The following is a 23669-nucleotide window of genomic DNA, read 5'->3' on the forward strand; positions in this document are numbered from 1 at the left end:
TGATCAATTCTGTGTGTTCACCATAAGCCTTCTCTTCCCCACCACCACATTTTAACACTGCCTAATTGACCTGTACAGTCCTAAAGCCTCCAGAGAGGTTGCAGTGGTTCAGTGAAATGCAGTCTGACCTGATAACCCCTATAGTTAAGCAGATTTTTCAGAGAGAAGGCTGATTTGCATCACTGGCTAGTGATTAAGGGTTATTTTTAATTTTTTTTTTTTTTTTAAGCTACCCTTCAAAAATTGCTCCTAATTGCTCTTGCTACCATTAGGCACCTAGTAGTCAGCTTGACCAAGAGCTGTAAGCTACGCTTATGGTGCTTTTATGTTCAAAAACAGCCATCCTCTTTCTGATCAGAATCAGAAGTGTGGATTAGCTGAACACATGGCTAAAAGGTTATGCACACCATGAAAAAAAAAATTTCAGAGGCACCTACAGAACACCAGATAGGCTAGAACCTACTTCCCTCCTTCGCAAGTTATACAAACTAAGCGGAACTTTATCTACTGAAAACACTACAAGAAATCCCATGTGAAGTAGCTGGGGTTCTCCAGGGTGACCCTGCTTCTCCCTTGGTGCTCTGGAAAAGAACTGGTGGCTCTTTGGGTTCGCAAGTTCCTGACTGAGGGGAAAAACCCTATTTCTGACTGCTGTGGCCTCTTCTCGTTGTCACTGTCCCTCCCGCCAAGCGATGAGAGGATCTAGTTTAATTAATTCAGATTAATTCATAGGCTGCTTTTTGAATTGTTCTGCTCCACACATTTCCTCCACTGTCAGCAGAACTGCCTTGCTATTATAACAAGTGTAACATAATAGTTGTTTTTTTTTAAAAAAACCAAGTTTGTTTTAGAAGAATATTTACAGAAAATACAGCTGACTAACCTTCATGCACATTCAGTCTACATAATACAGGCGATTCAAGAAAAATATACACCCGAGCAATATAAAATTCATATACAAAAAGATAAAGGATGCTATTGGCTTGCAAATACCAAATGAATTGTGGAAGAGGTGCTTTTAATCATCTTTATTTACACTAAACATCCAGTTTCCTTCAAAATTCCAAAACCTCTCTGCTATTTTTATACTCTCCCCCTCACTGATGTGGGAAAACAGAGTGAGAAAATACAGAAGCAAAGCAGCAAAAGTAACCCGTCCCAAAGTGAGGGGCACAAGAGTCAGGGCTTTATTACTCTAAGTACTTGTAAAATAAGATGACTGAGATCCAGTCAGGAGCATAGTCTTGACATTCATGTAAACTAGCTGATATTTCTTCAGGGGTGGGAGGAACTTACTATAGAAAATTCTTAAAGCTTTTTTTGACCATATTTTTCTTAGTAAGTGGTTTGTTACTTGCTCCAGATTATTCTTCTAGGAAATTTTTTACTTCGGCTTTTGTGAAATCAAAGACAGAGACCCTTGCCATCACTTTTGAAAGATGTAAGTTTCTGTAGAAGTTTCTATTGGCATTGAAACTTCAGTTTAATTAAATAAATTCAAGATCTTCAATTGCATGTGTTAATGACAAGGTGGAAATAGGTATTTCAAGAGACACTCACGGAGGATATTTGCCACATAGGCTTCAGCAAGACAACTATATAAGCAGCACAAGAGTTTGATTAAAATCTAATTCTCTAGAAGAGCCTAAAGCAGCATGCTGATGCAGACTACTAGAGCATTAGGGTAAGTTACAATTAAAGCAGTCAAATAACCTGACAGTTCCAAACAACTTAATAGCTGAAAACCTATGTAGGCAGCCCAGTTAGGCACTACAGTCAGAGAAAGGAATGATTATAACCTCACCTACAACACAAATTTCTCAGAAGCCATCCATAACCATGATTTTAGTAGGGAAAAAGAGCAACTACCTTTAACAGGAAAAAACAGCCACCATCAAAACCCCACATTTAAGACACTATTGTACCAATTCCAATGTAAGTAATATGCCAGAAGAGCGTTAAAATGCAAGGGGGTTTCCTTTCAGAAAGCAAAGGGTAAGGGAATCTGTTCTTTCACATAATGACTTCCTTAACAATCCTTATTTCCAACATTTTACTGCTCCCCCCAGCATTCATTTAACAAGGAGGCAATTTTATTCAGTGCTTTAAGCCCATCTCCAAAGCTGTCAACTAAAACCATTCACTACTGCATAAAACCAACAATGCTAGTGCACAGCAAAATACAGGGTATAAACTAATCAAGTTCATTTCAAAGCATGCTTTTTATTCTAGCTAAAAGAGCATAAGAGGTGGTCAAAGCACCATGTTTAGAGAATCCTCTTTCCAACCCTAAACCTCTCACACTATAGAGGAAATGCTATTCATCTGAGAACTATCTATAATCTAGCCAAATGACACTGAAATTGTTTGATACGGTATTTTGTTAAACTAAATACAGATGGAAACGATAGAAAGCGAGATCTAGCTTTTACTGCATTCAAAACAAGTCAGATAAACACAAAATCCCTTTCAAAGGAAAGTACTATGCACAGCTGGGTTTTGATGCAAAGAGAGAAAGACGTGAAGGAGGAAGACTGTTTATCCAAAACACCAAAGGCTTAGGATCCACACACTTCTGCTTGGAAGCAATTTATAATCTTCTCTTAAATACCAGATCAAAAAAAGGCTACAAGTTTCAAAATTAAGACAAATTAGACTTCATATAACACAAGGGAGCAAGAGACCCCAAACCACACCTGCTCTGACATACCAAACACACTCCCAACCTCTCTATTTGTGCTTCATACATGCTTGAAGGGACACAAGCAAGCTGTTCAAATTTTAGTCTGAGGAACGAATAGTAATAACAGCATGTTACATCTGAAACTTCACTACATTAAACATTATGGGGAAACTACATTTGATTCAAAGGACCATTTGGGCCATTAAAAAAAAGCACAATCCAGACAATTCATTTCCTAAGCAATCAAATGCTTTCCCTAAAACACTATTAAGGACTACTTGACAGTTCACATTTTCATAAGAAAAAGTGATAGCTTTCTTATACCTTCAGTTACTCTCTAAATGCAAGCAGTTGTAATATCATTTCTGTGACTCCACAGACAAGAAGTTCCAGGATGTCTGTTAGAGCTTTTTCAAACACTCAAGCATGACAAGAATCTTCTTAGGTTCATTCCAGTATCATTTAGCACAGAGAAAGAGATAAAATTTGCATCCATTTTGTGAGCATAGCTGATCTCACAGGCAGTCTACTGGATAGAAAGTGAAGCACTCAACTACTGTATCCTGACCTGCAACATCTGTGTCAAATCCTATCAATTTTAACATTTCTTTTAGTTTCCCAGGGAAAAGACAGCCTTACAACTGCACAGCTCCCCGGTCAATCTCACCCACTTAACAAAATCCCAAATGTTTGTCTTGGAAATGGGAAAGAAAGAACTGGGTTTCCTTCTCTGTAGCACTTGTAAGTGTTACTGTCTCTCTCAACACAGCAGCTTCCTTAATATCACTGGTGCTGCATTATCATCGACTGCTACAGTGGCACAAGCAGTCAAGGGCAAGATAATCTACCGCACAGCCTGCTCCAAGCAGATTTAGAGCAGGTAAGCAAAGAGAAAAACCAAAGAATTTCCGCCTTCTGGCGCCCAGCAAGACCTAGAGGTTGAAAGTTTCCAGATGGAGGTTATTTTAGAGGGCTGCTGCACCACCACCTAGTCAGACCAGATGTACCAACCTAGCTGAGAATCATTCTGTGGTTATATTTAGCATGCAGTGTTCAGTGTGAGTTACTGTGAGAAGTTCCTGCTTTTAATTCTTATTCTCCAAACAAAATAAAAAAAAGAAAATGAGAAGAATGGGCATTCTAGGAGGTAGATGTAGAAATAAAACCCAGTGAGACATAATGAACACACAGAAGCCTGGAAGAACTGCCCAGCTCTAGCAGTCTGGAGAGCATCATGAAGCAATGCAGCATTACATCTAGAACAGCTAGTGAGGAAGCCAAGCAGTACCTATTCTTTGGTAACAAGTGTATTAGGTGCCCTAAAAACCATACAGGATAAATTACGCTTCATACCCAGTTTTAAAGAACTACCTGAAACCTACCAGATCAGTGTGTGTATCAGTAATACACAAGCATCACACCACAGCTGAAACTGCGGGTTTGTTTTTTTTTTTAAAAAAAAAGGCTTAATAAACAAGAAATTGACAGTGCAGCAATGCAGAGAATTAAACTTTGATATATCTGCTTCAGACTTAAAACACACTGACAATTTACTAATTCACAGCAACCTTGGGTGCTTGCTTTTATCATAATCTAGAATAAAGTTAATCAGTCACCTCTAGCCAGGAAAATATTTTGCAAGGTTGTTAAATGTTTACTGCTGATCAGCAAAACTAGTTCTGATTCATATAGCGTTATGACAAAGTGTTTCAGTTTCACACTTTTACCCACAGAATTTTGAGATTTTTCTTCCCTTAAGCAGACTTCCCAAAATTTTACATCAAATAAACACTGACCCTTGACAGGTCTCAGAACACCATCACAAATGTTTAGGAATTATGAAGTATCTGCATGCACTTCCTAAGAACGAATCTAAATCACAGAAGTGATGTACTCCTAGATTTTTTCATTTCTGAATGCTCAGAGATTCTGATCTCTAGAAGAATTTCACTATACAGCTTCTTGCAGCAACTGCTTGAGCGGAGGTTTTGCAGTGCTGTTGGCTCCAGATGGGAAGGCATGTCGTTCCCAGTGATGCAGCAGGACATGGTTTTATGCAAGATAACAATGCAAGACTGTTTATACACAGATGCAACCACTGAAACCCTAAAGCCAAGATGAAGACTCTATACTGATTAAGTTTCTTGGAGGACCAAAATTTTCACTTAGCTTATTTGCAGCGCTAATCCAGCTTGCCTACTTCTGGTTACACACTCTGCAAACTGAAGTTTCATAAAATTTGCATTTATACATTCCAACAGATATTAAGTAATGCACACAAGTGGCACAATGGTTTGTAGAACAGAAAGCAAGTTTAAAACCACATATAGTTCTCCCTCAAATTTTTTCCTTTGGAAATCCAGCTCTTTTTCTTAGCCAAAACCCACAAAGACAGTCAGCATACTATTACTATTTTTGTTCACCAGCTTTCAAATAACAAGCACCCCATATGTTTCTCTATCTAGATTTCTTTGATTTTAAAGGCAAGGATGTCCTATGGGGCAAACGAGACCAAGAAAACAGACGATCTGCTTAAAGCAATGCTTCCCAAAGTACAGGCTATAATTCCAAAGAGTATTACAGGACTTAGAAGCAGCATTCACAAGCCAAATGGAAATTCAGCTGTAGAAATAAAGCTCATGAGCCCAAGCTTGAAATTGGAAGTGGATTCCCGAGAAAAGCATGTCTGAAGAGCTTGTTCAGAGACACAGAAATCAAGTAATCGATTATAGCTGGCTGGCTCAAGAGATTCCTTTTTGTCCTCAAGTTTTTATTGCCATCCCTCTCCATAAGGGCACCTTGGCCAGGATATGCTGTTTTCAACTGAAGAGGGGAGTAGTCTGATGCTAAGGAATTTTGCATCCCACTCCCCTGCCAGTGCACAAGGATATGCAAGTACAGACATAATCTATCTCCTTTTTATGTGGGTTTTGCAGATACACAAATTCTTACCTCTTCTCCCTTGCCCAGCTAAAATACTGCACGTGCATTTTAGAAAAATCAAGAAAAATCAAGAGCATACTCCCTTGCTGCTCTGTCAATACTTTGGCATTATAACCATAAGAATATCTGTAAGGGTCTCCCACAACTGCTTTACTTTTCTCCTACAGCAGCAGAAAGAGCTGCAGCATTTGCTTCCATTACACAGAACTCTCTCAGGCGAGAGATGCCATCACTCTACCACGCTGAAGAGTAGCAGAAGAGAAGAACAATGTACAGAAACACAGCCCATCAGTCAGTTGCAGCATCTTTTTAAAACTCAGAAGTAAATCTTCTGGAACTTTTCATTACAACAGAACAAGCCTGAAGTCCACTAGAGAATCATTCATCTCTGGACAAATCCCAAACAAACTTCTTTCAGAGTTTTGGCCAAGGACAAAAATCCTCAACTAGGCTATTTTACAACCACTTGGAAAGGGAGACTTTTCACATCCAGAACATTGCATGTTTATGTTGAGTAACGCAGAATACTAGTCTGAGTTCTGAACTGAGTTCATACACGAGAGGCAAAAGTACGAGGCTGCTAAACTACATGGGACATTATTTGCAATTCCCAAAACAAGGTTTAATGTTGTGTTCAAAAAGCCTCCAAAAAGTTGTTTTTCCAAGAAAAGCAGACACCCAATTATTCTTCAGGGACGTCTTTTTCCACTGAAAAAGCAGAGATGAGCTGATCCAAAGCAAAAGTACATATCACCACAAGACCTGTGTTCTATACAGAGTGTTTCACAAAGCACACTTACTCAAGGTTTTTCTAGTACCCCGATAACAACTAGAAAGATTTTCATCCCATGGCACTGTGCTTACTTGTACATACAACGCAATGAACACTCACTATACTGAAGTTTCTTCAAATACCTGTGACAGACCTTATGGTGTGGCCCAGGCTGCCACTAGGGATTAAACACACTACGTCCAAATCTCATCCCCCATTACCTGCAGTGCCAGAATGTGTGTGTCCATTCCCACTCACTCAAAGTTGAAACACCACTATTGCTGCAGGCAGTAGAGGTGAAACAATAGATGTGACAAAGAGAACAATCAAAAAACAAGGAGTTTCATATGCCAGAGAATCAGCAAAGCATGATTTCCTCTGGGTACATGCCTTGCAGTTGGATTCCTTCTTTGTCTACTAAGGTGACAGCTCCAATTGAAGCTTTTCCTCAGAGGTGAGAATCATAGTCACATGGATTCCCTGATGTCTAACGGGGCGGGGGTGTCGGGGGCTCATTCATCTTACAGACTCCTCAATAGAGCTCAAACAGCATTGGGAGGCTTTGGAATAAAAATCAGCTCAATGACATACTTCATTTCCAGTTACAGACTACAACCTCACCTGTCACTACATTTTCCAGTAAATCACGGAGTATTCATCAGAGGCAGATGGAAAATGACTGCAACAGGGATAACAGAGTCAGTGGAGTTGAGGCTGCGGTGTCCTCCTGCAAGATGACTGCTTAGATGGTCAGAAGCAGTAACTACCTCAGACATCTGACTTCATCTGTTTGGGTCATCACCCCAAAAATGACTACAGTCCCTATCCAATGTTTTTCCTTTATGGTCTCAAAGAGGCATCAGATCCCCTTTATCCCACAGCACTTATATATGAGGACTTCTAGAGGCTATGAGCAATTACCATGACCAGTTTGAAACAGGCACCTGTTCAGAACTTTCCAGATTTTCACCAGGCTTAATTTATGCCAAGACAAACTGCACATCTGAAGAGTCATTATCTGGACTTTTGTTCTTCCAAAGCAAGGAAATATAAAGCAAACAACAAATAATAGGAAGCTAAAAGTTCCTGTCAAATACTACTTGCTATACCACTTTTTTTTTTTAAACGGCTGTCACATTCTGCAGAGGTCTGTATATCAAATAAGACTCCTTTCTCTCCAAAAATGGGCAACAGCATATGTAAAACCTAGGAGTGGAAGAAAGAAGAAAATGAAAAGTTTAGATTATCCCCAACCAAACCACTCTTTAGATTTAGTCATGAATATTGGTGGGAAGTTACCTTCATTTAAGTAAACAAAAGACTGTGTGACCAACCTGGTGGCCTTCTATGATGGAGTGACTACCTCAGTGGACATGAGAAGAGCTACAGATGTCGTCTGTTAGGACTTCTGTAAGGCCTTTGCCACGGTCCCCCACAACATCCTTCTCTCCAAATTTCAGAGGTACGGATTTGATGGGTGGACTGTTCAGTGGATGAGGAATTGGTTGGATGGTTGCATCCAGAGTGTAGTGGTCAACAGGTCAATGTGCAGATGAAGATCAGTCACCAGTGGTGTCCCTCAGGGGTCTGTAGTGGGTCCAGGACTGTTTCATATCTTCATCAGTGACACAGACAGTGGGATTGAGGGCATCCCTCAGCAAGTCTGCAGATGACACCAAGCCGTGTGGTGCAGTCGACACGCCTGAGGGACGGGATGTCATCCAAAGGACCTGGACAAGCTTGAGAAGTGGAACCATGTGAACCTTATGAGGTTCAACAAGGCCAAGTGCAAGATCCTGCAACTCGGTTGGAGCAATTAATACAGGTTGAGGGATGAAGGGACGGAGAGCAGCCTTATAGAGAAGGACCTGGAGGTAGAAGTGGATGAGAAGCTGGACATGAGCCAAGAATGTGCATCCACAGCCCAGAAAGCCAACAGTATCCTGGGCTGCATCAAAAGCAGCGTGGCCAGCAGGTCAAAGGAGGGGATTCTGCCCCTCTACTCTGCTCCTGTGAGACCCCACCTGCAGTGCTGCATCCAGCTTTGGAGTCCTCAGCAGAGGAAAGAAATGGACCTGTCAGAGCAGGTCCAGAGGAAGCTACAAAAATCATCAGAGGACTGGAACACTTCTCCGATGAGGCCAGGCTGAGAAAGTTGGGATTGTTCAGCCTGGAGAAGAGAAGGCTCCAAGGAGACCTTATTGTGGCCTTTCAACACTTAAAGGGGGATTATAAGAAAGATGAGGACAGACTTTTTTAGCAGGGCCTGTTACAACAGGACAAAAAGTAATGGTTTTAAACTAAAAGAGGGTAGATTCAGACTAGATATAAGGAAGACATTCTTTTACAATGAGGGTGGTGAAAGACTGGAACAAGCTGCCCAGAGAGGTGGTAGATGCCCCATCCCGGGAAACATTCACCATCAGGCTGGACAGGGCTCTGAGCAACCTGATTTAGTGGAAGATGTCCCAGCCCATTGCAGGGGGTTGGACTAGATGATCTCTAAAGGTCCCTTCCAACCCAAACTATTCTGTGATTCCATGAATGACTTACATAGGCTTCACTTAGTTCAAGCAAAAGTAAGAATGCAGTGAGAGGCAGGGAAGGGGCAGGGGAGAAGGTCACTTTGCACATCTGGTTTTAATCAACAAGTTGTTTTTAGAAATGAATATACTGATTTTCTGGTAATTAAAGAGCATCATAACTGCTTATCTCCCAGTATTTTTTTTTTTTTTCAGTTTAACTCAACTAAGTGTTTTGCTCCCTTGACTTATGACAAACTGATCTTTAGTGCATTTCTCTAACTCTGCATAGCACAAATTATCACACTTTTACCACCTGACATATTCATAACAAATTTCATCAGTTTACAAAACTGAGACTATTGTTTCTTCTCAACTGCCATCTCTGCCCAAAATTTACAAATGAGTCCATACTCTTTCTGGCTGAAGTCTGAATAGAGTCTGTAACTGGAATCTAGCCAACCCCAAATCCAGTTCCTTCCTGCCTGCCTGCACTGGCTACGAAATGCCCAGAGGAGAAAAAGCAAATCAGTTTTTCCGCAGAAAGATCTGCTTACCCTTTAACAAAGTATTATTTTACAGTTGTTCTCTCTATGCTGAGATTTCCAGTAGGTAAAGCCTTAATATAAACCAGTCTTCTCCAAGGAGTGCAAGGTGCAAACCAGCAATATATGATCAGAGGCCAACTCCTGAATTGAATTTAAAGTCACATTGCACATAATAAACTAGGAGGGTATGCTGAGCTTGACTTAGACTCTGCTAATCACTTAAACCCCAGCTTTGCTTACAGAGGGAACTGTGCTTTATATTTTGTAGTCATCCTGCATCCTTACATGGAAAAGCATTTGCTACATTAAAGCAGCCTCTACACACTGGAAACTCAAAACTTGCAATAAAACTAGATATATAACACTCAAGTATTGCAGCTGGAAGTGTGAGTGTGCAACCAAAGAGATAAGGCAGGGCTGAGCCAGCAATGTAACAGCAGTATTTTGTGCTCAAACTCTGAAAGCAAGGCACAAAACACAAGTGAAAAGTTAAGGCTTTTTTGCTTTGACAGCAAGCTGACTGAAAATGCTGCAAACAATGGCTTATTTATCTCTCAGAGGCAAAAGGAAGAACATATTTAGAGCTTCTGGGAAAACTCTGTCAAAGTCTTTAAAGGGGTATAGGGGCTCACTACCAAAACTGGTTATTTAGGAAATGCTTTTGGAATTGTGGAAAAAAATCTCAGTGCACATACCTAAAAAACAAATAAGCAGCTTGCAGCCTCTACCCTGGCATCTTCAGCAAGACATCTCACCTAAACGAAGAAATCTCACCCCAGTCAGTAAGACTATAAAGCACTGCAGCTTCCACAGAGGCTGACCATGGAGGCACGCTCCTGTAACCTCTGGCAACTCCCAAACAGTCCCAAGGGCAGCTGCCTTGCCTGTGGTGTTTAAGGGCATCTCTCATATTTCAGACTTCATTAGTCCAATGAAGACCAGCTAAAAAAAAAAAGATAGAGTAAAAAACCATGCAAGACTGATCCGTTTGGTTATTGCCAAACTTCCTTCTCCAGATTGAGTTCTGACGGAAGAAGTTACTCAGCTGCTCATGCCAACCAAAGCTTGCCTCCTCATAGATATGCCCCAAGACCGATTTGTTTCAGGTGCCTAATTTGCCAATACGTTTTTCTGGCAAAAAAACCCAACAAGGTACTAACAGCCCATTTAATTAAATCTTCTGGCAGAACCAGATTAGGGAACACTTATGAAGAAATCCTGTCTCCACTGGTGTTCTGGCAGAGGGGGTACAGACCTGCAGCAGGGCACTGTAACCTCTCCCATCGCACACATGGTTCTGGAATAGGACTTCTGCCCACAACCTATGACAAAAGGCCACACACTAAATTCATTAATTCGAATTCACTCCCTGATGCACTGGGAAACTATTCCAGCAAATTTTAAGATCCAGAAAGTAATAAAGTAGGTCTTACACAACTGTTAGCAGAAAGGTTAGGACAACTACAAGGCAATGAATCCTATCTAGCGTGAAGATGCCTCTCCAATGCCAAAATGATTTTTTATTCCAAGTACTGAGTTTCACAGCTGTTTGCTCTCAGAGGTCAAGCATGGACTAGGAGGAAGGTAAGTTGGAAGTACAACAACATTTTGGTTTATTAGTCTATGTTCCATAAAAAAAGGCATCAGCGAGCTACAGACCCTGTCACAGGATGTGCAGGGAAGCAAGAACCATGCAGCTCTTAGTACCCTCCAGCAGCTTGGTCTTTCCTCTGAAAGAAGGACATACACACACTACTCCTATTTCAAAGGTTATGACTCCACCATTACTAAATCAGACATCAACAATCAAAATAAAGTCATGCTGTTGCACATGAAGAAATACAGCTGTGCTTATATCAAAGTTTCAGTCCATTAAGCCCCGTGTCTAGACTAAACAGTTCTTTCACTCTTCCTAAAGGCACATGTTAGAGTTTGCACATTTGGTCTCCAGTTTATTTGCAACACGCAAGAGGAGATTTAAGCTTTTACATGCTTCAATTTGTTTAGTTTACTTTCATACAGTGACTAATTGTCTTCACAGCCAGTACCACTTTGTCTTCATCCATGCCATTCACATGCCTTAAGAGGATACACCTCATAAATCTGAAGCCTACCTGCTTGTTTAGGCATTACTAAAGCCAGCCAGTCTGAAGAATAAAATTGTTTCATGACAGTTTATGAACTTATTGGATTGTAAAATAAAACTAGCATACATACTTGAGGGTGAAGAGTAATTTGAAAGCCTACTAAATGCATCACTACAAGTGAGTGGGAAGATTGTCTTCCAAAAGTGTTTATCAGTTAAAGACTACAGGAACACTTCTCCTTTGTCCTCAATTCTTTGAATGTAAAAAGGAAAAAGGAGAATTCTGCAACAACAGGGATCAGTTAACAGTACAATAACTCAGGATGACCGTAATGCTTCTTGGCCTTCTCCTTTTTAACTTCTTATGTGCCAGCTATCTCTAACTTTTCTTGCCTGTTGCTATTCCTTTGCAGAGGCAGCACAGTAAACTGACATTTTAGGTTAGTATCTGTTTCACTGTGCAACTAGCTGCTTTCGTCTCTAATACAGTTAGTTGCTACACAGTAATATAGCTATATCATAGTTAATATAAGCAACAAGTACGACAGATGAACATTAGGTCTTTATCACCAAACACTTCATAAGGGTATGTGTGGCCTTCATACCATTTCCTAGCACAGGAAACCTTCTGCTACATTAGATTAGGAACAGTCTCACATCTAGTTCATCCTCCTTGAAACACTCTGGTTAAATCTGCAGTGAAGTCAGGATACGCAGCGTCCCCAAGTCCAATATTAAAAATGATACTGGTAAATGGGGAAAAAACCCACCTGAAGTAAACCACTTCCAGAAGCACAACACAGGGCTCGCTTACTTTGCCTCCCTACAGGGGAAACAAATTGCTATTGATAGAAGCGTGCCTAATAGGCCCTTCAGCAATCGACACCTTTGTATCATGCCTAATCAAATCGAGCTCATCTCAAAACCACTCTGCTTTTAATACAAACTCTTCAGCATTGTAGATGTTGTCGGTATCCATTTTCACAACTGCTGTTTATAATATCTTTCATCGATATGACAATTCTGTTGTGAAACAAAGGAAAGTTTTTAGCTGAATGATTCTTTCTTCACCCTGAGCAAGTAAGTGCTCCTACTATGAAGCTGCATGCACTCTTCTGACTGACCTCACAGGATTTCATATTCTAGCCTTGGAAGAACGGAAAAAAACTTCAATGCCAAACAGCTAATACTTGTTATTTTTAGGAACAGGAGTTATACTAATCAGAACAAGTAAAAGCTACAAGTTTGGTGTCACCTTGTTCACACATCATTTGTAACCCAATCGTATTAAACCCCCTCCTGCCACACAGCCACTCAGTAACAAGTTTTCAAAGACTGAATGTTTATATCAAAACTGTTGAAGCTTCACTGTGCAAAGATTTCCTACAAGGACCATCTTCTTCTATGTTAAGCTCTATTAACTCAAGCCAACGAGTGCTGTTTGTGGGAAGGGCAAAGAGCTGTTTATTTTGTGCAGTCAGTCAAACCCAAAGACAGGTCGCTCTGACTGCTGAACTCCCAGCAACACGATGCCTACTCAGACGTTAAGAAAACCCTGCAAACAGCTTACTGCCTGCTGCCCTTCTCCTCTCCCAGTCTTCAGGTTTAAATCACATAACCAGGAGCACACCCATTATATAGTCATCAACTGTACACAGAAACCCAGCCAGAGAGTACTTGCACAGAAGGTCATAATTACAAGGTTAAATGTATAAATCATCACAGAAGGGGCACATCTGGTCATCCAGAGCGGATGGACAACGGTGCACCAGAGCAGAAGAGCTGGGACAGCACTGCTCCAGCTATTCCCCTCCACACCCACAGCACAGTAATCTACTGCTTTGGAAGTCCCTACTGCTCTTGACTGTACTATTTGCTTAATATAAAGACCAAGAGCTATTCTAGGCCATGAGGTAATAGGATTAAAACAGTCTAATCCCAGATGTTACTTACAGTTTGCCAGAGAAGTTACAAATTGGTCCCCCAAAGTATGTGAATGACGTTATGATCTTAAGACCCAGTACTAACCTGCATAAAGCTACACCAGCAGAAGTCTTAAAAAAAAAATACGAGGCAAGGTAAGGGAGGCAGAAAATTCTGAACTGCATCTTGTCAAGAGGGAAAGAAGTCATCTAAAAGAAGCAGGACCCCTTCAACACAGTATTAGCACTTGCAGGTGATAAAAGTGAAAAATGCAAGGACGCCATTTAGCCATGTATTTATAAAACAAATAAAATGAGAAGCTTTGCCTTACAAGTCTCTGGAAGCGGGCACGCTCTCTATGCCAGCATCCCCACTCCTATTCCTTAAGGTTTAGGCTTGTGACAAGTCACATGCAAGCTTTACAGTGCTGACCTTGGGCCAGAGAGAGAATAAACACAAGGATATTTGTTGATAAAAGAAAAAGCACCCTCAACACAAGTGAGATTTAAGGCATCAAATAGTAAAAATGGAACAGAATTTGACAGCTCAAAGTACAAATGGAAACCAATTATGAGTTTCTGCTTCAAGCTGGGAGCTCAGACTGAATCCTCCTCTACTTCACTTGCCTGTCTGTCCACAGGACAAATAAGCCACAAGCACGGCAGTGCAGAATAACCAAACACAACTCTAGATGACACCACAAGAAGCACTTCTACTAAACATGAAGACAGACCGCAACTGTACAGCATGCTAGAGTTGTCATCTTTGGAAGGTTTCACACCCAAACTCATTACAGATGCTCAAGACAAATTCAGAACCAAAGCACATGCAGACAATACCAACACGTAAAACAACACAAGACAACAGCTGGTTCAGGCTACCTGAACAGCTGTTGCCTACAGGCACGTCTATAGTATTTTGCAAGCAGTTGTAAAACTTCTCTGCTGGCACTCTGAACTAATAAACCCTACCTTCAGCAAGGCATGCTGGCTCAGGCGCAGTGCCACACTACACTCACACAGCTTCTCATTAGCTGAAGAGTACAGGAAAAGAAGATTTCACCTTCTCAAAGTATCCAGCTGATACGTGCTATCGCTACTGAGGAATAAGGACTAAGCAAGTTAGAGAGCAGCATTAACTCCATAATAAATGAGTATAAACCCACCATAATTTCGTTTGAACTAGATAATAAAAAGTTCCTGACTTCTTAAAGGAAAAAATCTGTTCTCAAGCAACCTTGTAATCACAGTTGAAAAACAGCCTGCTGTTAAGATGGAGCATGAAATAGCTCAAGCAAGATGCTGCTTGCAGCAACAAAAACCCCAAATCTTAATAGCCTAGAAAGTAATTTCTAGGTTTATAGGCATATTCTGAAGAACAACCAAGTGGACTTTCACAGTATCTACTCATTTATAAATTTCAGATCAAAACAGAAACTTTGCATCCCCGATTCTGCCAAGATAGGCACGGAGCAGCTATTTGGTTCTACGAGGGAAGTGCATCAGTAAAAAGCAATAGAGTCTTACATTTCTCAGACTTGTTTACTCAGAGCAAACAGTCTCTTTTCCATATTTCAAGAAAAAAAAAAAATAAGTCTTTCACACCATGTGTGACCTGCTGCCTGTAATCCCCCTGGCATATACAGCTTAACTTCCAGAATGTACTCAGTTTCCTTTTCATAACAAGCATTAAACATGCACATGTTTGATGCTCTAATTTGAGTCAACAAATATAGATTTTAGCTTCTAGAGTTTGAAGTTTCTGCTCTCAGATTTCACATCTGTATCAAGACGCTGTGAATAAAGCCTACAGCTGGATACAAATCTGTATTCTGAGAAAGTCAAAAGTACTCCAAGGAATTGGATAGTTGCAGAGAACCAACTCAAGTATGTTTTCTTTCTTAGCTTAAATGAAGCAAAACGTCTGCTCTATCCAGCCATACACAAGCTTTCACTGAAAAATTCACGAATCTTTCCTCAAATATAATCCTTCCTCCTATTTTTTTCTACATTGCAGTTAATGTTCTATTCAGACACAATACTTCTGGTGTTTGATTAATCTACTCACAAGCTCTGAACTGGCACTAATCACATATTCTCAGTATGCAGCATATAAGACCCATTATAAACTAAGCACAAGACAAAGGTCTCCAAGAAGCCACTGTCAATATTAAATAAAAAAATAAATCTGTTTCTCCAGAGCAGCAAATGATTCTCAGAAGACAATCACGACCTTGAACATATTTAATGGGTGGCTACCACTACTTGCTATAGACACTCCTTTAAATGAGGCCTAAAGTACATTTTTAAATAAGGCTCAAAGACAGAACCCAACTCACCTAAGGAGTTTCACCAGTATATCTACACCATACAGTGCATAAAATTACAGAATCATTATTCAGCTTGATATCAAACAGCAAATCCATGAAAGTGCAACAAAAGTCCTCAGTTTAATGCCATAGGTGGGATGACCCTCCCTTCGCCTTCAGTCCATAAACAGAAGCAAAGAGATATCGAGGACAAATAGAGATACCATATTGCATCTGCACTTATCAACACTGCTGGAAAACTGCATCATCTTCTTCCTCAACTGCACAGTGAGAGATTAACAAAACCGTTCTATGCAATGCCAAACAGGTAAGTTAAAAACTGGAAATGGGCCGAAAAGCAGGAAACACTTCAGAAACTTTATTTAGCTTGTCAAGGGGGTAGAGGTTAAGGAGCAACTTTGATCAGTCAGATCAGTCAGAAAAAGCCTGTATGAGAAGGAGTCTAAAAATGGAGGTCCCTTCACATTAACACAAAAAGACATATTTCAAATCCAAAATTGCTCCAAGTCTAAAGTGGTCCCTCAGTCAGAACAACTTCCCTAAAGTTACTGTAGAATTTATCACGGTAAACATAGACAAGATTTTTATTCTGTTTTTCCAAAAGGTTAGATTTAAGCAGAACTACCGCCTATTTAGTCGAGGATGTCCAGTAGTCCACATTAAACAAAGCTCAAAGAGCAATTCATAGTGGCTCCTTTGGGCACTGCAGTCTAAGTTAAAAGATACATTTATTTTTATGTATAAATTTTCCAGAGTCAACCATTAAATGCTGACAGTGATTTCAAAGGCACCACTGTAACAACAATGAGCGACAGCCCTTAGTTTTGTCTAGTTAGATAAAAGAATTTATTACATTTGTAAAACCCATTATGTCTATGAGATAAAGTCTTCCTCAGCTGAGGATGCACCAGGCTGCACTTCCTTCCTAATTTAGACTAGCTAATGGAAGTCTTTGGTTAATAAGAAATATTACACTTACATGCACACACCTATTAGAAACCCCATCCAAAATGCCTTAGGATTGGTTGCAATACATTGCACTGAAAGTATCTAACATCAAGTACAAAATCCTTTTGTTGGTAAAGAACTCAGACACTGACAAAAATTTACGCTTCTTTGGTATTCCTCCTCCAACTTATTTTAATTAAGTGACTTCTCTGAGAAGTTAAAGCTGCCCTTCGACATCATTAAGTATTGGAAAAGTCTACAAAGATACATACATGCAGTTCCAAAGGAAGAGAGATTTAATTGCACCTGCCTTCAGTGAAAGCTACCCACGCAACCAGGCACCAGCACACAAGACAAAGCCATGCTGGCCTCAATGCAGAATAAATTATTCATAGTGCAGTTCAAACTCGGGGGGAAAAAAGTGTACTGGGAGGAAGGGGACAGGACATGCACCTCAAGAGGCTTGCCAGACACCTGACAAGTCAACTGAGGGCAGCTGACAAACAATGTACTAACACCATGACACACTATTCAGGTCCTTGTTACTGTCTTCGGTATCTCCTTCAAAACTCCCTCCAGCCCCATGTTCCCAGAAATATATAATGGGCCATTACTGTGACAGGACTTCAAATAAAGCTTTCCCCCCCCCTTCCCTAAAAAAATTAGAATATGAATGTTTCTGCTTCACCAAGAAATCCATAGCCTTTTGTGAACAGATGATGCTACGAGCAGATGTACACAATCAGATTCCACAAGCTGATTCACAATCAAGCAGATGATCTCTTCTGTACCAGCCATCTTGACCTGCCTGGCTTGATTTACATAAACTGTTTTTATTCACTACAACATTGATTATGTAAACCTCAACACAATCTTAGCCAAACATGCACTGCCACATCACTGACAGAACACACGCAATGGTCTACTGAGAGAAGGTTATTAGAAATGTTATTTGCTGCAATGACTGACTTCAAACGCCTTGGGCTTTACCCTCTGATCACATTAATGTGCAGACAAGCAATCACAACCATTGTGAGACAATACAGGAACATGTTCTGAGGGGGAGAGAACTACCTACTGCCAAAAGAACGCCTTCCCCGGGATTTAAACGTCAAGTATACAACAGCCCTACTTTAATACTGCTAAGACAGAGTAAGAGCAAAAGCTAAAGGGAAAGTTTTGTCATCTTACAAACAGGACTCTCAGCAGGTTTGCCAAGTATGCCAGTTCCTTTGTTCATCATCCTTTTCACCACCTAATTTATAAGTCTCACAGCTCAAGACAGAAGTCATTCATCAACATCACAATCAATGCTTTTTTTTTAACCCACACGGTGTCTCAAAACAATATTCTTTTTTTTTTTTTAAATCTAGCTGTGAGGTCACTACCAATTTTAATCAAGCAGTTGTAACAAGAGCTATGATGCTACTCTTCCACCAGTCCAGAGGTCTCAGTTTCACTATGGGGAGCAGAGCAAATTCACACTTATTTAAATGAAATTCCAGATTTTAATACAAAACAGGTATTAATTTTTTTTTTTTGAATACTGAACAGACACTTAAGCTGTTTTCCAAGGGTTCCTAGTCACAAGTGTTGAGGCACCAAAGAGTTATGTTTGTATTATTTATGGCATTACACACATCATTTAAGACACCTCTGATAGGAAATGCAGAAATCAGCTCTTAAAGCGCGAAAGGGATCTTAAAACCCCGATCTTCAATGCAAACACGGAAAACATAGTTACTGAAGTCATGGCATTTCCTGGACTGCTTCCATCACGTCTACCTATTTCTACATCCCATCCACCCCGCACAGTGTGTCAGTAAGCCGTGAAACAATAGGGCACTGGCTGTCGGTGCAGCCTACAGAGACATCCTGGCCAGAGAGATTTGGCTGCCCGCGTGCAGACTTCTTGTTCATAACTGTATTACAAGGACAAGAGGATTTGTTTGCTTTTTTAGTACGTGTAACACCCAGAAGATATAAGCTCAGTAGTTTCAGAGGACAGCTGATACTCAAAAACTGAACTTGGTCATATAAAGTTTATTTAAATTTTATTGGCATGTTTCAACACATAGCAGTGAAGATCAAGACCTCTGGCAGAACCGATAAGCTGAGATCAATGCATTTCCATATTAAAGGAAAAGCACACCAGACTTCGCTAGGTTAAGATCAGAGCCAAAACATTTCATACTTCTGTACTTTCAACTGCTGCTAAAAATAGTAAAGCAACAGAAAGGAAAACGCTTCCAGCTGTGCACAAAAAGCCTCTGCAACACAACATCAATTTATGCACTCTAATTTAATTAAAGATTCAACATTATTCTACGACTTTATCGTCAGGGACAGCACTGCACAGCTGAGGTTACCCTCCATTTCCACAATCGAAACAGTAAGAACGTTTCTTTATTAAATTTAGTTTGATACAGATGTTTCTCCCAAATCAAGTTACCCAACTTAAATTCAAGTCTTTCAAGTGCCAGCTATGCCACGCTCATGGCAATAGCTGTATTTTATTCCATGGTAACCGCATCTTGACCTGGTCTCATGATAAGAAACATTTAGCATCCCTTAAGGAAAAAAGGTACACCATTGGACACACGGGCACCCAGTCTTGGCTGCTCTTTTTATCTGCTCCCAGAGATTCAAATAGTTATTCTGCAGAGGCGAACACAGCTCTTTATGAAATGACTCGACCAAAACAAAACAAAAATCCCTAACAAACCCGAATAAGGTTTTCTACGACCCTGCAGCAAACATGTAACAGATTCTGGGGGAGGCTGCAAGACTGCAATGGTTCTGCTTCACGGCTGGCTTGAAACCTTTCTGTTGTATTTATGACTAAAAATTATTCCATTAACCGTGTGTTTCCACATATTAAACTATCAAAATTAAGCATCTCTTCTAAGGTTCACAAGGGCTCTCAGCAAGCACGGCTTAGACGCGTCTCCCTCATCTGCTTCCACGGTGTTCAGCAGAAAGGCTTCAAGCCTTAACAGCAGGGCGAAGACATAATACCAAGCGGATTACTTTAAGAGCCGTATCAAGCTGAGAAAATAAACATTTCCACTACGAATCTGAATATAAGAGCTTCACCCTCCTCTCCCCCCCCGCCTCCCCTCCGTCTCTCCTCCCAATTCCAAAGTCATCTCTCCTGCAGCCCGCACGGAGGACGAGGGGAGAAACCGCCAGGGAGAGCTCGGCAAGCGGCTGCGGCGAAGGAGCTCGCCTCGGCGGCACCTGCGAGCGGCACCGGCGGGAGGGGGGGACCGGGGGCCTCTCCGCAGCCTCCCCCGGCAGCTCCGCACCCCCCCTCCCTCCCCTCGACCCCGCACAAAGTTTCTGTGCAGCCCGCAAGGCCCCGCGGTGACGGTGCCCGACAGCCCCGACGGGTTCACCCCGCTGGGAAAGTCGCTGGCGGCGGGGGGGGCCACCCCCCCCCCCCCCCACACACACACACACACACACTCACACACACAAGCACCCCCCCGCCGCGGGGCAGGGCACGAGTGGGACCCCGACAGCGCCCGGGCGGGGGGAAAAGGCGGGAAGCGGCGCCTCCGCGCGCTCCCTCAGGGAGAGAGGCGGGCGGCGCTGAGGGGAGGGACACGACACCCCCCCCCCCCCCAACACCCCGCCGCGGGGGCCCCTCCGCAGCGCTCACCCCAGCACCACCAGCTCCCCGTACTTGACGGGCTCCTTGTTGGGCGCGCAATGCTCCTCCTGGCTGGGGGAAAACATGGGGCCCGCCGCGAAATCACCCCGCCGCTACCGTCCCACCCGCCGCGGGCGGCGAGTCCCGAGCGGGCTCCGCGCTGCGCCCCGCACTGAGCCGGCGCCCGCCCGACAACGGCCACTACACCCGGGGGGGGCGGAGCGGCGGCGGGGACGTACCAACTCACCGCGGCGGGGGGGAGGAGTGAAGAGCCCGCCCGGCCACACGTGGCTCCGCCCCCCCGCGCTCCCGCTCACCGCCTGCGGGGGGGGCGTGCCCGGGGCCGGGCGCTGTTGAGCTCCGCCCCTTCTGTGTATGCTGGCCCCCCCCGCAGCCTGCAAGTGGTACGGCCCCGCCGTGTTATGTAAACATAGAGTAAAGGGGACGGGGCCGCTCTTAAAGGGGCCGCGCCCCGGCGGGCGCAGCGAGCAGGGGGCGGGCACGGGCGGCACGGGACCGGCGGGGGGGGGGGAGCTCTGGAGCACCCAGGGGTTCCGACCGCTGGCTACTCTCGGAGGAGAGAGGGGGGTCTAGGTCACCAGACCGGGAAGGAGGGGGGTGTCCCGGGTTCTAGATCACCTGGGGGACTGGAGCACTGCGGGGGGTTCTAGATCACTCTCCTGCGCCCTGGGGAGGGGTGTCTAGATCCAGGGCGGGGGTTTTTAAACCCACATCTGCCCGCAGGCGCCAAGGTTCTTGATCACCTGGCGTGTCTGGGTCACCTTCTGCCTGGGCTGGGGGTTCTAGATCATCTCAAGGTTCTGGATCATCTCCAGGGGCTGCAGGCCACCTCCTGCCCAGGAGGGTGGTCCTGGGCTGCCTGCAGTGGAGGGGGGATCTAGATCACCTCCCTGTGCTCTGAATTCACCCCAGGGAGCTCCTAGGTCACCTCCTGCTCCGGAGGGACGAGGCCTCCGGACCACCACACCCCCCTCCTACACCCTCCCCACCATCTCCACCACGGCAGTCTCCAGCCACGGGGCCGCCATCAGCTGCTGCGCTTGTGCCCGAGGAATGGCTGCTCTCCCGTTGGAGGAAGGAGCCGTAGAGCCCAACTTCCAGCCTCATCTCTCCAGTGTCTTCTTCTGAGGCTGCAAAAATGCCCCCCCCCCCCCCCCCCCGTCTCCCCCCCTTTGTTCTTTGGCAAGAGCTTTACAAAGCCGGCGCTTTTTAATGCCCCGACTCACCCCTCTAGGTGTGACTGCCATTCCCGGCATCGCAGATCTTCTCCAAAGCCGAGCCGGGGCTTCTTTATTCCTTCAAAAAGCTTACTTTCAACCAATAAAAAACCCAGAAAAAGTCTGGAACAAAAGAGGGTGACAGCTGTATACCCAAGGCCACGGCCTTTCCCTGAAAGCCCACCCCCCGCGGAGCTTGAGCACAAACACATTTTCACACCGTTTCTGACAAGTTTGCGTGAGGTAAGTCGTTATGTCAAAAAATTGGTGGGCAGACAAGCATTTAGGGACACGTGCCCAGACACCAAGGCCTTGTGCAATGCAAAACCAGGCTAAAAAGGCAGCAAGGAGCCGAAAAAAAAAAAACAAATCCCAAACTTTCTACAGTGGCTTCCAAGGACATTCCCCCCACAGCCCACTGCTGCCTCAGTGCCTCACTGCCCTCTTTGCTCAGCTTCCTCCTCAGTACCCGATGCAAACGCAAAACCAACAGAGATTAGCTCGACATCGATCCATGTCGAGGATGGAAATTCTCATTAGCTGCTATTTGAGGTCTCTAACCCCGGAGCCCGTTAACAAAGACAAAAGTAATTGGCAGTGGCTGCCACGCTGCTCCCAGTCTTCACCAAAAAGCATCCCCTGGGCCAGCATGGTCAAACTCGGGATCAAACCCTTCTCCTCCTGCCGAAAGCTTTCCCTCTGCTTGAAATTGTATTTAGCTATTAATTTTCCCAGTAATGTTATTTTTCTGTCGTTTCTGGTGAAGAGGTGAAATGGAAAAACCCAGCCAATCTCACAGGGCTGCAAAATGGAGATCTTCCCAGGGGCTGTGTGAAGAAGACAAGATTTTATTAAAGACAGAGAGCTGAATTATTACAGATTTATCTTCTTTATTGCCCTAACAAAATAGAAAAGAAAGCCGAGCTGTAAGTCACTGTCAAAGAAAACAAATACAGCCCCAAAAACTGTGAAAAACAAACCTCCTGGCTGCATCCTCTTCAACATCTCCCGTTTCTGCCCCCGAAAGCAAGACCTTCACGGCAGCTTGGCTTTTGCACGGCATAAACAAACTTTCAAAAAACTCTCCCAAATGGCTCAGCCAAGCCCAGCTTCCCGTAAGTCAAACCTCCCATTAACGTGGCTGGACTTACAGCATCTTCTGCTGCTCCCCAGCCCCGCACGAGGATGGAGGGATGAGGAAGGACCTTGAAGATCATTTTTGCCCCCTTTTTCCTACTTTCTCATTTTCTAATACTATACTTTTTGGAGAACAGGAAAAAGTTGCTCAGAGCCTTGCACGCAAGGCTTGTAACTGTCAAGTCTGCACACTTTTGCCAAGCCTGCCCACTTTTTTTCAGCAATGCAAACCAGTGCATTTCCTGCATCTAAACACAGAAATTATTAACTACAGAAAATGCGCTGGATTGCATTACTGAAAAAATGTATTAAATACAGAAAATGCTCCGATTCACATTGCGGAAAAAAAGTGCTCAGGTCTGGAAAAAAAGAGCTGAGCAGGATTAACAGGAGAATATTTGTACCTGATGCATTCATAGGAGGTAGATGAGCTGTGCTGAGGTCAGGAGGCACCTGCCCGCCATGTACCTGTGGTGGGAGACAGTGAGATAACCCCCACCGCTCGGGTTGGTGCATTATTTTTCTCCTTGAAAATGTGCTTCTTTTGTACATGCGCCATCTCTTCATTTTGCATCTCCACATGGGAGTATTTCAGGCTGGAAAGTGAAGAGGGAAGCTCAGCCTCATGAGGTGTTTTTAGGACTGCTGGATCTTTTCTTCCCAAATCATAGGTTTTCTCTTTGTAATTTCCAAGGACCTGTTGCTTCCCAGCACTGGAAGCCTGCTTTTAATTTTCTAATTTTCAAATTCTTAATTTTTGACTTATGAAGTGGAGCCAGGAGGAGGAAGCAGCTTTCCTATACATTGCACAGCTCCCCATCCTGCACAGGTCACAGCCCCAAATCCCGCTATTTCCTCCAGCTCCAAAAATTGCTCCTGCAACTG

The 23669-nt window shown here is 43.2% G+C and overlaps 1 protein-coding gene across 3 annotated transcripts in view; it reads right to left on the minus strand.

Moving 5' to 3' along the window:
- Positions 1–20578, minus strand: part of PELI2 (pellino E3 ubiquitin protein ligase family member 2) — an 80470-nt gene extending 59892 nt beyond the window's left edge. For 2 of the 3 annotated variants that reach the window (XM_074908909.1, XM_074908908.1), the window contains exon 1: positions 20419–20578. In XM_074908909.1, coding sequence (XP_074765010.1) covers positions 20419–20495 — 77 coding nt within the window. In that variant the 5' untranslated portion in view covers positions 20496–20578. The remainder of the gene's footprint in view (positions 1–20418) is intronic. The other variant, XM_074908910.1, reaches the window with a different exon arrangement.
- Between the last annotated feature and the right edge of the window lie 3091 nt (positions 20579–23669).

Source organism: Athene noctua, chromosome 6 (assembly GCF_965140245.1).
Source record: "Athene noctua chromosome 6, bAthNoc1.hap1.1, whole genome shotgun sequence".
NCBI lineage: Eukaryota > Metazoa > Chordata > Aves > Strigiformes > Strigidae > Athene > Athene noctua.